Source organism: Enhydra lutris, unplaced genomic scaffold (assembly GCF_002288905.1).
Source record: "Enhydra lutris kenyoni isolate GAN:26980312 unplaced genomic scaffold, ASM228890v2 scaffoldscaffold38, whole genome shotgun sequence".
Classification (NCBI taxonomy): Eukaryota; Metazoa; Chordata; class Mammalia; order Carnivora; family Mustelidae; genus Enhydra; species Enhydra lutris.
Window position 1 is genome coordinate 11041332 of NW_019154122.1, and position 12725 is coordinate 11054056.

At 56.7% G+C, this 12725-nt stretch overlaps 1 protein-coding gene across 2 annotated transcripts in view; it reads right to left on the reverse strand.

Moving 5' to 3' along the window:
• Positions 1-3167: 3167 nt before the first annotated feature.
• Positions 3168-12725, reverse strand: part of LOC111154868 (TNF receptor superfamily member 1B) — a 33708-nt gene continuing 24150 nt past the window's right edge. Inside the window, exons 9-10 of one of the 2 annotated variants that reach the window (XM_022514803.1) lie at positions 7857-8064; positions 3168-5265 (exon numbers count right to left, since the gene is read on the reverse strand). In XM_022514803.1, the coding sequence (XP_022370511.1) occupies positions 4982-5265; positions 7857-8064 (492 nt within the window). In that variant the 3' untranslated portion in view covers positions 3168-4981. The remainder of the gene's footprint in view (positions 5266-7856; positions 8065-12725) is intronic. The other variant, XM_022514802.1, reaches the window with a different exon arrangement.

Genomic DNA, 12725 nt, shown 5'->3' on the forward strand with positions numbered 1-12725 from the left:
GCTCCAGGAGGGGACAGCAGCTGCTTTAGGTTCACTCTGCAGGTGCCTGGGGACAGGATCCTGGGACTTCTCACCCTTAGCTTTGCCCCAAGCAGCCTCTCCGCTCAATATCCTGGCTTGCTAGATCTGCCCTGCTTGTCCTCTTTTGACTACAGAGCTCCAGGCTATCCCGGGAGAGAGAAAGTACTTGCCCTTTAAACCCAGGCGTAGTTGATTTTCTTGGGAAATTCTAAAGGACTGGTTATCAAGAGCCTCCCACCACAGACAGGCCGTCCTCCAGACTAGACTCTAGATAAATATCAAACCTCTGCCCTGCCCCTAGGTGTCCTCCTCTACAGAGCGGGGATAATGGGTACTTGGCCTATCTCCTAAGGCAATAATGGAGATCAAATAATTGAAGGCTGTCAGGGAGCTGGGGTGACGCGGTCAGTGATAGCATCTGACTCCTGGTTTCGGCCCAGGTCTTAATCTCAGGGTCCTGGGATAGTGCGCTACCTCAGCCTCTGTGCTCAGCGCGGAATCTTCTTGTCCCTCTCTCTGTGTTTCTCCCCCTGCCAAATAAATACATTTCCCAACTCTTAGACTAGGCAGCTTAAGGAACGTCTCATACTCCCTGGACCCTCCTACACACTGAAGCGTAAAACCCAACATCCTTTCCAGTGGCTTCTGAAGCCGCCCTCAGAACTTCACGTCCTGCCCCACCCCCGAGGCCCAAGGCTGTACCGCCCTGTCTTCACCCAAGGTCTCTGCTCAAACAGCAGCTCCTCCAAGAAGCTTTCCTTAACCCACCCAGCAAGCTAAAAGCACCCCAGCACCCCCACCCCCGTCCCTGTTGCTTTTTCTTAGCACTGCCCATCACCTGGCGTGGCCTACATGTGTTTCTTTACACAGTCAGTCCTAGCACGTCAGTTCTGGACAAGGACCTTGGCTGCCCTGAACTCTCACATCCCCAGCACCTACCTACACACAAAATAGCAACTACCATTTACTGAGCACGTACTACGTGCCAGGCATAGTTCTAAGTATTTTACAGACAATAACTCAAGTAATCCCTTACTCTGAGGGAGGTACGATTTTAATCCTAATATTTTAGCAGATAAGGAGGTTGAGATACAGAGAAGTTAATTAACAACCCCCCAACCCAGGTCACATAGGAAGTGGTCACACCTGGGCACACAGGTTTCGGGGGGGACCCCAAGTCTTGACATCTGTGTTAGTGCGCCAGAGCGCCCCACAGCAATGATGACGGCATGAAGATTACATGGAGAAGAATGACAGTCACCGTGAGCCCCGCTCCCCACCCCCTGCACCCCGCACTGGCCCCGCTTCCGCCAAACCACTTGTTCCATCATGGTTAACAAAGAAAAAGAGGCAGGAGGGGCTGCATGTGGCCCATTTTACCCCATCAGACAGGTGGCTGCCCTTAGTCGCTCCAAATTTACCCCCTCTGATATTGTGGTTTAATTCTTTTTTTTTTTTTAAGATTTTTATTTATTTATTTATTTATTTATTTGAAATTCAGAGAGAGCACAAACAGGGGGAGAGGCAGAGGGAGAGGGAGAAGCAGACTCCCCACTGAGCTGGGAGCCCGACACAGGGCTCGATCCCAGGACCCCTGGGCTCACGACGTGAGCGGAAGGCAGACACCTAACCATCTGAGCCACCCAGGCGTCCTAATCTTGTGGTTTACAATAAGAACTACCTATTTGGTCTCCGTCCTCTGTTTCTGGCCCTTAAAACGCTTCAAATTTCCTAACTGATCAGAGCAATGGGAGCATCTTTTGTTCTAATGTTGGGCCCTGTGTACTCAGTTCAGGAAAGAGCTTAAGTCACAAAGATGAAAGGAGTGTCTTGTTATTCCCGACAAGCCCATTCCAACCACAGCTGAGTGGATGTTACTGGGGTAACTGGAGGGAGCATGGGGGCTGGTTGCCAAGAAAACCAATCATGGGATCAGAAGGAGGGAACCTCTCACCTGCACCTCTGGGCTGGAGAGGGGCTGGAGGTTGACTCCATCACCAATGGCCAATGAGTTCACCGACCACGCCCATCTAATGAAGCCTCCATAAAGACCCAAGAGGACAGGGTTTGGCCAGCTTCTGCATTGGTGGCCATGTGAAGAAGCTGGGAGGGTGGCCAATGTAGGGGACTGTGGAAGCTCCAGCCCATTCCCACGGAAACCTTGCCTTATGCATCTCTTCCCGCAGGTCATTCCTGAGTCTGAGTTACAGGCTTTGTAAGAAACCAGCAATCTAGTGAGTAAACAGGTGTCCGGAGTTCCATAGGCCGCTCTACAGATTAATGGAACCGAAGGAGAGGGCTCGTGGGAACCTCTGGTTTATAGCCGGGGAGCCTGAAGCACAGGTGAGACCACTTGCCCAGGTGACTGGTGTCTGAAGTGGGGGGCGGGCTAGTGGGGCTGAGCCCCTCACTTGCCGGGTCCAGTGCTCCCGCCAGGTAGAGCATCAGAATGGAGTTCGTTTTGGAGGGCGCCTCGCCGGTGTCTGCGGAGAACTGGGGAATTGCCGGGTGGTGTGGAAAACACTCCAGACCCTCTCTGGTTGATGTCCTGTCTGTGTCTGTCTCCTGCCTCAGCCGCTGAGCTGAGTAGTCACAGAACCGTTATGAGTCCCCAAGCCTGAAATATGTACTATGCAGCTCTGTACGGGAGGTCTGCCAGCCCTGCTCTGGGGTACGGGCAGGGGAGAGGGCAGGGCTGTGGGAGGAGAGTCCAGGAAATCACCGAGAACGAGGAGCGTCGTGCTGAGAGAGTGACCCAGGAAAAAGGGTGAGTGACCCAGGGGTTGGCTTAGTGAATTCAACGGCCAGGGTCTCTTCTCTCCCTCCTGGCCTTTACATGAACCCCCTTTGCCTGCAACCTCTCCCCATCCTTCGTTCTGGAAAACTGCTCCTGCCTCAGAAACAAGTCAAAGGTCACATCCAGAACTATCCCTTGGCTGTGTGTGTGGGGGGGTGGGCAGAGGCTCACCCCCTAAGTGAGAAGGGGTGCTGCATGTGAACAAGGAGATCTGTAGAGACCCCAGCTCACCCCAAGAGCAGTGCCTCACCCCAAGAGCCAATGACACTGAGGGACAGGGCTGATGAGGGCATAGTCAGAGGCCGGCGGGGCGGGGGGGGGATTCCGGTCCCGAGGGAGTGGCCAAGCTCTCAGCAAAGCTCAGCTGTGCTTTGGGGGAGCTTGCGGGGTCCGGGCAAAGCACAGGCCAGTCAGCCCCGTGGCCAGGACTCCATCTCTCCCTACACACGGGCGGCCGGCAAGTAGGACCACGGGTGAACCCCAGCTCCGACCCGAAGCCAGAGCCAGGAGCCCATGTGTGAAACAAATAGGAGGTTTATTTAGAAGCGGGAATGCTGTCCAGTATATACAGTACAAACTCTGTCTTGGGATCCACACAAGCCTGGGAACTGAGGCCACATCCAGAACGGGCCTCCTTGCAATTCAGAGCTGCCCTGGGACAGAGCAGGGAGGCTGAGGTCATCCCAGGGTGGTCCACCAGGGGGCAGACAAGCTCCATCGCTGCCCGGCGTCTAGCACCGGCGGGGAGCCTGGCCAGTCCGGACTCCCAGGGAATCCTGATTTCAAGGAAGCTTTTACTTTCTCTTCATGGTAAAGGCTGGACTCTCGCACCCTCCAAAAGTTCAGCTGCCAAGTCCAAGTCCAGTGGTCTTCTTCGGCAAGAGATCCAAGTACCTGGGACCCGACTGGCTTCTCCAGGAGTCCCTTGCTCCTTCCAGAATCCGGTGAGGGCCGTACGCCATGCTCTGCGGGACTCTGGGCACGGACTGGGGGGAGCGGACGGACTCTTCAATGGCGAAGAATCCTTTGACAAAATTACAGATTTCAGCTGCCTCGGGCAGGCCGTTCAACCCAACAACATGGCTACACAGACCAGCCGCGCACGACAGACACACGGACACAAGGCTGGCTCTCAGCACCCCATGTCCACCTGAGATCACGGCAGGCACAATACCCAAGTGGTCCCGTGCTTTCCCTGGGGCCTGGGACTCCAGGAACAGAGAGGGGGGCCGAGGCGAAGAGGAGCCCCTCCTCGGGAGGCAGAGCAGGCCCATGAGGTAGGAGGAGAGAGACGGCTGTGGGCCTCAGGCATCTCCAGGCTCTGAAATTCCCTGACCGGGGTGTGGCCTCGCACAAACTCAAAGTCTGGCTTTGTCCCTTCCTTGGCTTGTTGGCCTGCATGGCGCTTTTTTTTTTTTAATCGCCCCGTGCTGAAGTTGGCAGATTTTCCGCTAGAGGTTTGCCATCTTGCCCGAACTACAGGACTCACATAGGTTGCTTAGCTGGGCTCTCTGGGGGTCTGATTCTCCCACCGTTGTGCAAGAGGTGAAGCTGGCAGGAATGGATCTGGAGGTGGTACCAGCGAACGTAGGGAGGTGGGGGGACCCCGGTCCCCTGCAGGCGTTGCCACCCCCTCCCTGCACAGGACCATCCGATCGATGACACCCACCCCCGCACTGCCCGGCCCCCGCTGGGACCATCCTGCGGTCTCAGCACTCAAGGCCCAAGCACTGCTCCTTTTCCACGGCCCCTTCTCCAGGGACGACTCACACAGCATCCCTCCTCCCCAGTAGGCCCCACTGGAAGGCAGGATGCTGGGGCCTCCCAGGGAGCCAGAGCTGGGCAGAGCCCAGGGATCAGAAACAAAATAAGGGCTCCAGAAGCCCAACTGGCAGGACCAGCTGCGGGGCAGCTCTCAGAGCGGCAGGGGCTGGCCCCAGGCTGGCCGGCATGTCCGTGTCCAGCGAGCCTTCTGAGAAGGACACACACCGTGACAGGAGCGATTTTCCACAATTCTTCTGCCAGTCGACGAGAGGAATTCTGAGGCTGTGGTGGCTACTAAAGGAATTTGGCCCACAAAGAGCCAGAGTCCTGCGGGGTGGGAGGCCCAGGAGGACCAGGGAAGAGCCCACCGTGGCTGAGACGTGACTCCCACTAGTCTGGCTAACTGGGCTTCATCCCAGCGTCAGGCACGCCAAGGGGCAGTGGCTTGTCCTCTGGGCTCGCCAGCAGAGTCTCTGGGGCCTCCGGCTGGGACTGAAAAGGGCATTCTTCCTTGGAGAAGGGGACCTGCTCATCATCTGGGGAAACGGAGGGGCTGGCGCCCACGTCCCCCTTCGTGTAACTGGCCTGTGAGGCGCACTGAGAGGCGTGGTCAGAGCCGCTGCACACATTCACGATGCAGGTGACATTGACCTGGGTCCCGTGGCCACCGGAGGAAGTCTCTGCTGAACAGAAGACGGGGGAGGGGCAGTCAGTAGGGGGTTCCTGGAGTGACGGAGGTCGGCCCGGCCCATCTACTGCCCAAGAGACACATTAAGACAAAAGGGTCAAGAAGAGCGCCGAGCCGGGAGCCTAGAGGCCACGATTCTAGCCCAGCTCTGCTGTGTAACCTTGGGCAAGTTGCTTAACCTTCACGTGTTTGTTTCCTCGTCTGTCAAACAATATCCAGCTCAAGTCAACCCCATAAATAGGAGGAGCCAGTTACATAAAGCAGGTGAAGGTTCTCGGAGCACAAAACACACACCCCACAAAGAATGGAGAAGTGAGCAGGGACAGGAAGCCAGGCGGAGTTCTCTTCCTGGACCAGCAGGAAGCCTCGGCAGTCCTGGCCGGACCAACCAGGGAAAGGCCAGACTCCTCTGTCAGTGGCCCCTTATCTGCTGGCTGCCAAGTGCACATCAAAGGGTTTAGAAATTGCTCCCTTGGGTGCCTGGGTGGCTCAGTGGGTTAAGCCTCTGCCTTCGGCTCAGGTCATGATCTCAGGGTCCTGGGATCGAGGCCCGCATCGGGCTCTCTGCTCAGCGGGGAGCCTGCTTTCTCCTCTCTCTCTCTATGCCTGCCTCTCTGCATACTTGTGATCTCTCTCTCTCTGTTTCAAATAAATAAATAAAATCTTAAAAAAAAAAAAAGAAATTGCTCCCTCATGGGGATGCAACTTTGACCATGACATTGTCTTTATTCCTAGCAGCTCCTGTTTCGTCCACATAGGGCTGCCTCTGTGATTTCATAGATCTGGGATTCCAGAATGGGGTGGGTGGTGGACTGTCCCCATCACCGAGGCCAGGAGGCCTGGGGCAGGTTCATGCGCACCTTCCTGCCGTGCCCTGTGGGCACCTGTGTTTCGTAACTCGGTGAGGGATGGAAGGTTGGATGAGCTGAGGGGCTAAGTAGAAGGGGCTGGATGCGCGCTAGCCTCTCTAAGAGGGGGAGCTGCCCTTGCTGTCCTTGCAGGGACGTGCCAAGTACCCAAACGCGCAGGGGAGGGCTGTAACTCCGGGGAAGCCTGAAAGCAGGATGGAGCCAGCCGGCTGCTCTGCTCAGAACAGCCGCAAAGAGGCCAAGGGAGGGAGGGCTGAACTCATTGGACCGGAAGGAAATTTCCACCCTGAGCCCCCACGGCACCCAAATGTCACTCAGTCACCGTGGCCTTTGCACATGGTGAATGAGACACTGCAGGGGCGGATGGGCGACCACGAAGCGAGCACAGCCACATGTTCCCACAGGAGAGGGAGGTGCTGGGGTGGGAGGAGAGAGGGGGAGAGCAGAGGTGACACCAGAGAGCAGGGGTGGAGGGTAGAAGAGGTGGATGGCCATGGTCAAGGGTCCATGTGTAGGCCAAGGAGGAAGCCGCAGCAGGATGACCATGGAGATGCGGCTAGGAAATCAGAGAGATGAATCCCAGAGATGGACAAAAACCAAGAGTTTATATCTGGAGCTCCGTTTGCTCATTCAACAAAGGTTTAGGACCACAGGCTACGTCCCTTCCTGGGGGGCTCTCAGGCGGGGGTGGGGCACCAGCAAGACATCAGAATGACTAGGGCAGGCTACGGCAGGGGACACGGGTGGTGCCCCTCGGTACAGGTGGCAGTGGGTGGGGGCAGTCCTAAAACAGGTGACAGGGAGGGAAGATGGTGCAGCCCTGCCAAGGCGAGGCCATGCTCCTCTCCAGATGAGGAAACTGAGGCTCAGAGGGTTAAGGAGTCTGTCACTACAAAATATACCCAAAGGAGGCCCAGGCTTTCTTAGGGGGGACCCCGGCAGGGCCTCCCTCCACTGTGGGCACTGAAGCTTCCTGCCCCGGGTGACCCCTGCCACGGACCAGGCCCAGGGCAAAATGCATTCTTTGTGGCTTCTCCAGAACCCACGAGGTCCCCGCAATCCTGAAGCCCCAGGCCCAAAGGGACTAGACAATGGGCCACAGTGAGTGGAGCCCTGAAGACACCCATTTCTTCATCTAGCTTTGCACCCCAGGGCTCTGGAGCCTGAGCGCCCAGGGGGTCTTCCTGGCTAGCTGTGTGCCCCTGAACAAATGCTTCAACCTCTCTGGGCCTCAATGTCCTCATCTGTAAAACATAATAGGTCTTAATATGATCATATTTAATATTATATAGTAACTTATATAATATACAAGAAACTATATAATATGTAACTATGTGATAATACATGTATAAATATATTTAATTATATATAAATAAATATAAACTTATACATGATTATATAAATATTTAATTATTTATATTTAATTATAAATAATTAAATATATGTTTATTTATATATTATAACATATAGGAAAACTCCCTTCCTAGATATCAGGGACTCGAAGGACAAGCTGGGATTGTGTAGAAGGAAGGGTATTCCTGGGGAAAGAACTCACATGGGCAAAGGTAGGCAAGATTTTCTGGGTTCAGAGAAATGAAAGAGGTCTGTGGCTCCGTGTTGCACCCAAGGTGGGGTAGGGAGACATGGCTGGCAGGTGACAGAGAGCTGGAGGTGGGGGGTGGCAGGGAAGGAAGCCAGGTGGGTTCCCGCCTCTCACCTGAGCTGCCGGAGCCGGCCCGGGCCTCCCTGGACCCATTGGCCTTCTCGGCGCCTGGTGCCTGCGGCGGGGTCGGGGCGGGCGTCCCCCTGTCTGCGGTGCTGGCTGAGCTCTCCAGGGAGCTGCTGCTGGAGCTGGGGGCGGTGGTCAGCAGGTGCTGCTGCTCTGCCCCCTGGGTGCCTCGGGCGTTATCAGCGGGCAGGTGAGGCTGGAGGGACGGGAGCAAGGGAGCGCGGTCAGCCGGCTCCTCTTGCCGTGTCCCTCCCTCTCACCCACCTGCCCCCCGGGATGTCAGCGTTGTGGTTGATGCCGCGCCCCTGCCCACGTGGGCACGGTCCCCCCACGCATGGCGCTTTCAGGACGGTGGGATTCTGCACGGTTTCTGCGATCAGCGCCTGGCTGGCCTACGGGAGCATGAGCCAAGGAGAGTGGGCCCGTGCGGCCCTGTCCACCGAACCGTCCTGGAGGTGGGGCAGGCCTTTCACCCTCGTTTTGCATCAGGGAAACAGAGGCCCGGAGAAGGAGAGTGACTCTCCTAAGGTCACTCCAACTACACAGGGTGACGTGGCCCAGCCTAGCAGCCGAGAGCGCAGACTCCGGACAGACAAGAACACGTGGGTACAAATCATGGCTCCTTCACTTACTTCACTGTGTGACCTGGACAAGTGCCCTAGCCCTTCTGTGTCTCCTTTCTTTCATATTATCGGGGGAGCATTAAAAACCTACCTCCTAGGGTTGTTGCAAAGAGTAAATGGCTGACTACTTGCCACGTGCTCAGAACCAGGCCTGTCCACAGTGAAGGCCTGGGCACGGGTTCCCTACATGAGGGCTCGGCACACTTACCACCACGAGCCGAATCTGGCCTGCTACTGTTTTTTGTACGTACAGGACACAAGCCAAGAAGGCGTCTTATATTTTTTAAATGGTTGGGAAAATGTTTAAATAATATTTTGTGACTTGCAAAATGTTATGACGCGCAAGTGTTAGTGTCCGTACATGGCCCCTTGCACTGGCTGACGTGTGTGGCTTTCCTCCTCCAGCACCAGGCTTGAGTAGCTACGACAGAGACCATACGATCCAGAAAGCCTGAAATATTTGCCATCTGGTCCTTCGTGGACAATGTTTGCTGGACCTTGCGTTCGATCGATCAATGCGGTGTAGACAGCCCTTGCTTAAGACCCTCAGCCGTGGGGTGCCGGCCAGCCTTTCCAGATTCCACTCCCCAAGCCTGCCCTGTGACTGCGCCTCCTACCTCTTTCCACAGAAGAACACGAATGACACCAGCCATAATAATAAAGTGCTAGCCAATATCTGAGGGCCATCCAGTGCCAAGGGGCTGAAGTCCTTCCAAGACTCTATCTTGAAACTTCCAACTTTGCCAGTGTTGGCAGAGGAAGGACCCGAGGTCCAGACTGGTTGAATTCTTTGTCCAATGTCACACAGTCAAGTCATGGTACAGGTGGGCTAAAACCGTGACCCCCTTCCTGAGTGTCTGGGTTTTCGGCTCTGGAGGCTCAAGACAATGAGGTGCTAGGTTCCAGGGACCCCCGCTGGGAAGCACATCAGAGCCTGTGGCCGGTCCACACCACCTGAACAGGCACACAAGCACTCCTTGCCTTGGGGTTCTTGCTGATTGCTGGATCCCAGAAAAAAGGGAGACAGAAGGGCCCACGTTCTTATTTGCTGACCTTGGCCCCCAGCCTGTGCAGGATGCAAGGGTCCAGTTGGGATGGCAACAAGGCAAATGAAGGGCTGGGGGGATGCGGCCAGGAGGACAGAAGAGGAAGGGGGAGGTGAGGGTCAAGACGGCAAGCCTCTGCTATAGGGATGGGGATATGTCAGCCCCTGCTCCCCAGGAAAGGCTGTGACCCCTTGGCCTTGCTCCTGCTCCCCGGGCTCCCCAGGGAGCAACAATTTCAAGTGTACTCTGGGCAGCCAACTCACTCTGGCCAACCCTCAGCCCCCAGCCCAGCCTACCAGGGCTACAGCCTCTCCCACAAATGAGCCTGCCCCAGCCCTCAATTCCCTGAGGCCGGCCCACTGTCATCAGACTGAAGGATCTATTTTATAAGCTGTCCCTTGAGGACACTGAATCCCAGAGAGGGTGAGTCCCCGGCTCCGTATCACAGGGCTGGTCTGGTCCGTGGCAGAGGCACAATGAATCAGTGTAGCAGAGATGCTGCCTTCCTGGTTTACAGCCCCTGGCTTGGGAGGGATGGAGGGCATTTCAAGTGCAGACCGAACCTTTGCCCAGGTGGTCTGACTTAGGCCGCTGGACAGCACTCTAACCTTGCTCCGACTTGGACGGGGAGGAGAAGGAGGGACAGGAGGGGCATTCAAATGTCACTTCTCACTACCTCACTACCTCCAAAGAAGGGACTTTTGGGGCCAGTACCCTGCTCCTCTGCTCGTGGCTAGGGCTGGAAAGAACAGGAACCCCCAAAGGTCACAGTCTGCCTCCTTCCCCCAAAGCCACAAGTAGCAAAGTTCAAGTAGGCTCTGAGCGGGGAAGATGGATCCTGAGTTCGCCACTTGGGCCGGGCGGGGAGTACTGAGGAGGCTCACTCAAAAACACAGGACTGCAGCCAGCCAGCCCCGATCATGGCCCAGCCCCACCATGGGCAGGACAGAGCCACCAGCCAGGCCCTCCAGAGTCCCACGGCTTCCGTGTTTGTCTGTGCGAGCATGTGCTCATGAGGCTCACATCTGTATGTACAGGTGTAGGGTTGGGGGTTGTGAAGGGTGCACATGCACCTGTCTATGGCGGGGAGGGGTGCATATCTGTGAGTGGTAAGTTCACATGCGTGCTGGGGCTGGTGAGGAGAGGCCCTCCTAGGCTGGTGTGTCAGGCCACTCTCATCAGCTGTGTGACCTTGGGAAAGTTCCTGAACTTCTCTGAGCCCAAATTTCCTAGGCAAGACACCTGGGGCAACAATTGTTCCGCCTGGGTCGTAGCCTGGGCTGTGAGACTCAACAGTGCCTCGCGGTGCCTGGCCCACGCTCGGCGCCTCAGAAACATTCACTCTCCTGTGAAACATGAGCCCTGCCTGGGCGCGTCTATGTGAGTGATTGTGAGCAATCTCACACATGTGGATCTGCCGGCCTCTTCCAAACGAAGGGAAGCCTCTGTCCCTCGCGGAGCCTTGGTGTTACCCCTGCAGCAGGAGGGACAGGAGGCACGGGGTTTCTGCACTCCCCACCCCAGCCCCCAAGCAGGGACAGCGGCCCACCTTCGAGGAAGAGCTGGGCACCAGCTAAGCGTGAGGGCACGGATGGGAGCGGGGGCAGCAGAGGGCCGTAGCGGGGGTGTGGGGCAGGCCCACCCTAGGGGCAGGCAGAGGCCTGCAGATTCCCATGGAGCTTGCAAAACTCGGGCTCAGCCACTCACCCAGGCGTCTAACCTTACACGGGTCCCGGACCCTCCCTGGGTTCGTCTCCTGGGCTGCAACATGCATTCATGGTGGGGCTTCCCTCCCGGGGGTGCATGGGGGTGCAGGCAAAGGGCCTGGCGGGGCTCCCGGGCTGCTTCCCCGCTGAGTAGTGAGGAAGCTCTCAGGAGCCTGAGCCCGGTCACGGTGGGAACAGCGGCAGTGGTATGAGCAAACACCACCCATCAGAGTCTGTGTTTGTTGTGTTTTTTTAGCGGCCCAGAGAGCCGGTTACCAGCACACCGCTGGGCTCTTCACTCAACCACACTCAGCAAATAATCGAGTTATTCTCAGTGAACATGAAACTCAGGGAACGGAAAGGGGAAGTGGAGGCCACAGGGCCACGCCCGAGACACGTTTGTTGCCTCGATTGCCGGGAAACGCTTGGTGGGGACATAGGCTGCAGAAGCTGGGTGGCTGGCAGGAGCCCGGGGGGAGCCCTTGCTCTGCACCCCGCCAGGCAGCAGCTATCAGTGCCCCTGAACCAAAACCAGAGGAGAGGAAGGCGTGGCCTTTGAAGGGGGGGGGTTGGTCTGAGAAACCCTGTGCACTTCCAAGCCCCTGTGTTTGTCTGCCGCAACACTGCAGGGCAGACGGGCCAGAGACACACTGCTGTGTGACCTTGGGCAGGTCACGTTCCCCCTCTGCACTTCTTTTCCTGCCGGCAACTTCGGGAGCTGAGATCAGTCTCTGCTCCCTCCCAAGGCCAATCCCCTGCTTAAACCTTGTGCTCTGGGCCACCAAGGGAAGAGCATTTCCCTAGCACGGTGGTTCTCGATCAGGGGCGATTCTGGCCTCCAGGCGACACTTAAGCAATATCTGGAGACAATTTCAGCTGTCACTCCTGAGAAACGACCAGTGATATTGGCAAACAGCCCCCAGGGCACAGGACAGCTCCCCCCGCAACCCCCAAACCCCCGTGACAAAGAATTATCTGGACCCAGATATTAAAATGGCTGAAGTTGAGAGACCTTGCCCAAGCAGGACTGGGGACATGGAGGGAGCTCCTCAGACTCTATTTCCTCATCTGTAAAGTGGGTAAAAAAAACCTCCCCTGCCTACCAGGTGGAGGTCACAGCAGACACTGCCCTGACTCATCCGGCACCCATTCCCGAGCCCTGTCCCTCCCCTCCTCCCCCACAGAGGCTGGGAACCTTCAGGGGTGATCCCATGGCAGGGCTCTGGCCAATAAGAAAAGAGAAGCCGACCCAGGGCTCCGGGGACAGTTCCTGACCTCCTGACCACTGCTGGCCTGGCCACGTTCCCCTCTTCTTTCTGCCTCAGACCTGAAGGTCACATCCAGAGTGGGGCCCGCGATCTCTCAAGGTAAGACCACAAGCAAGAGAACAGAAGCCGACACGTGGAAGGGGGCAGAGCCTGGGGTCCTGCGGGCCTCACAGAAGGATGCACCTGAAAGGTACCAGCAGCTGACAACCCCTCG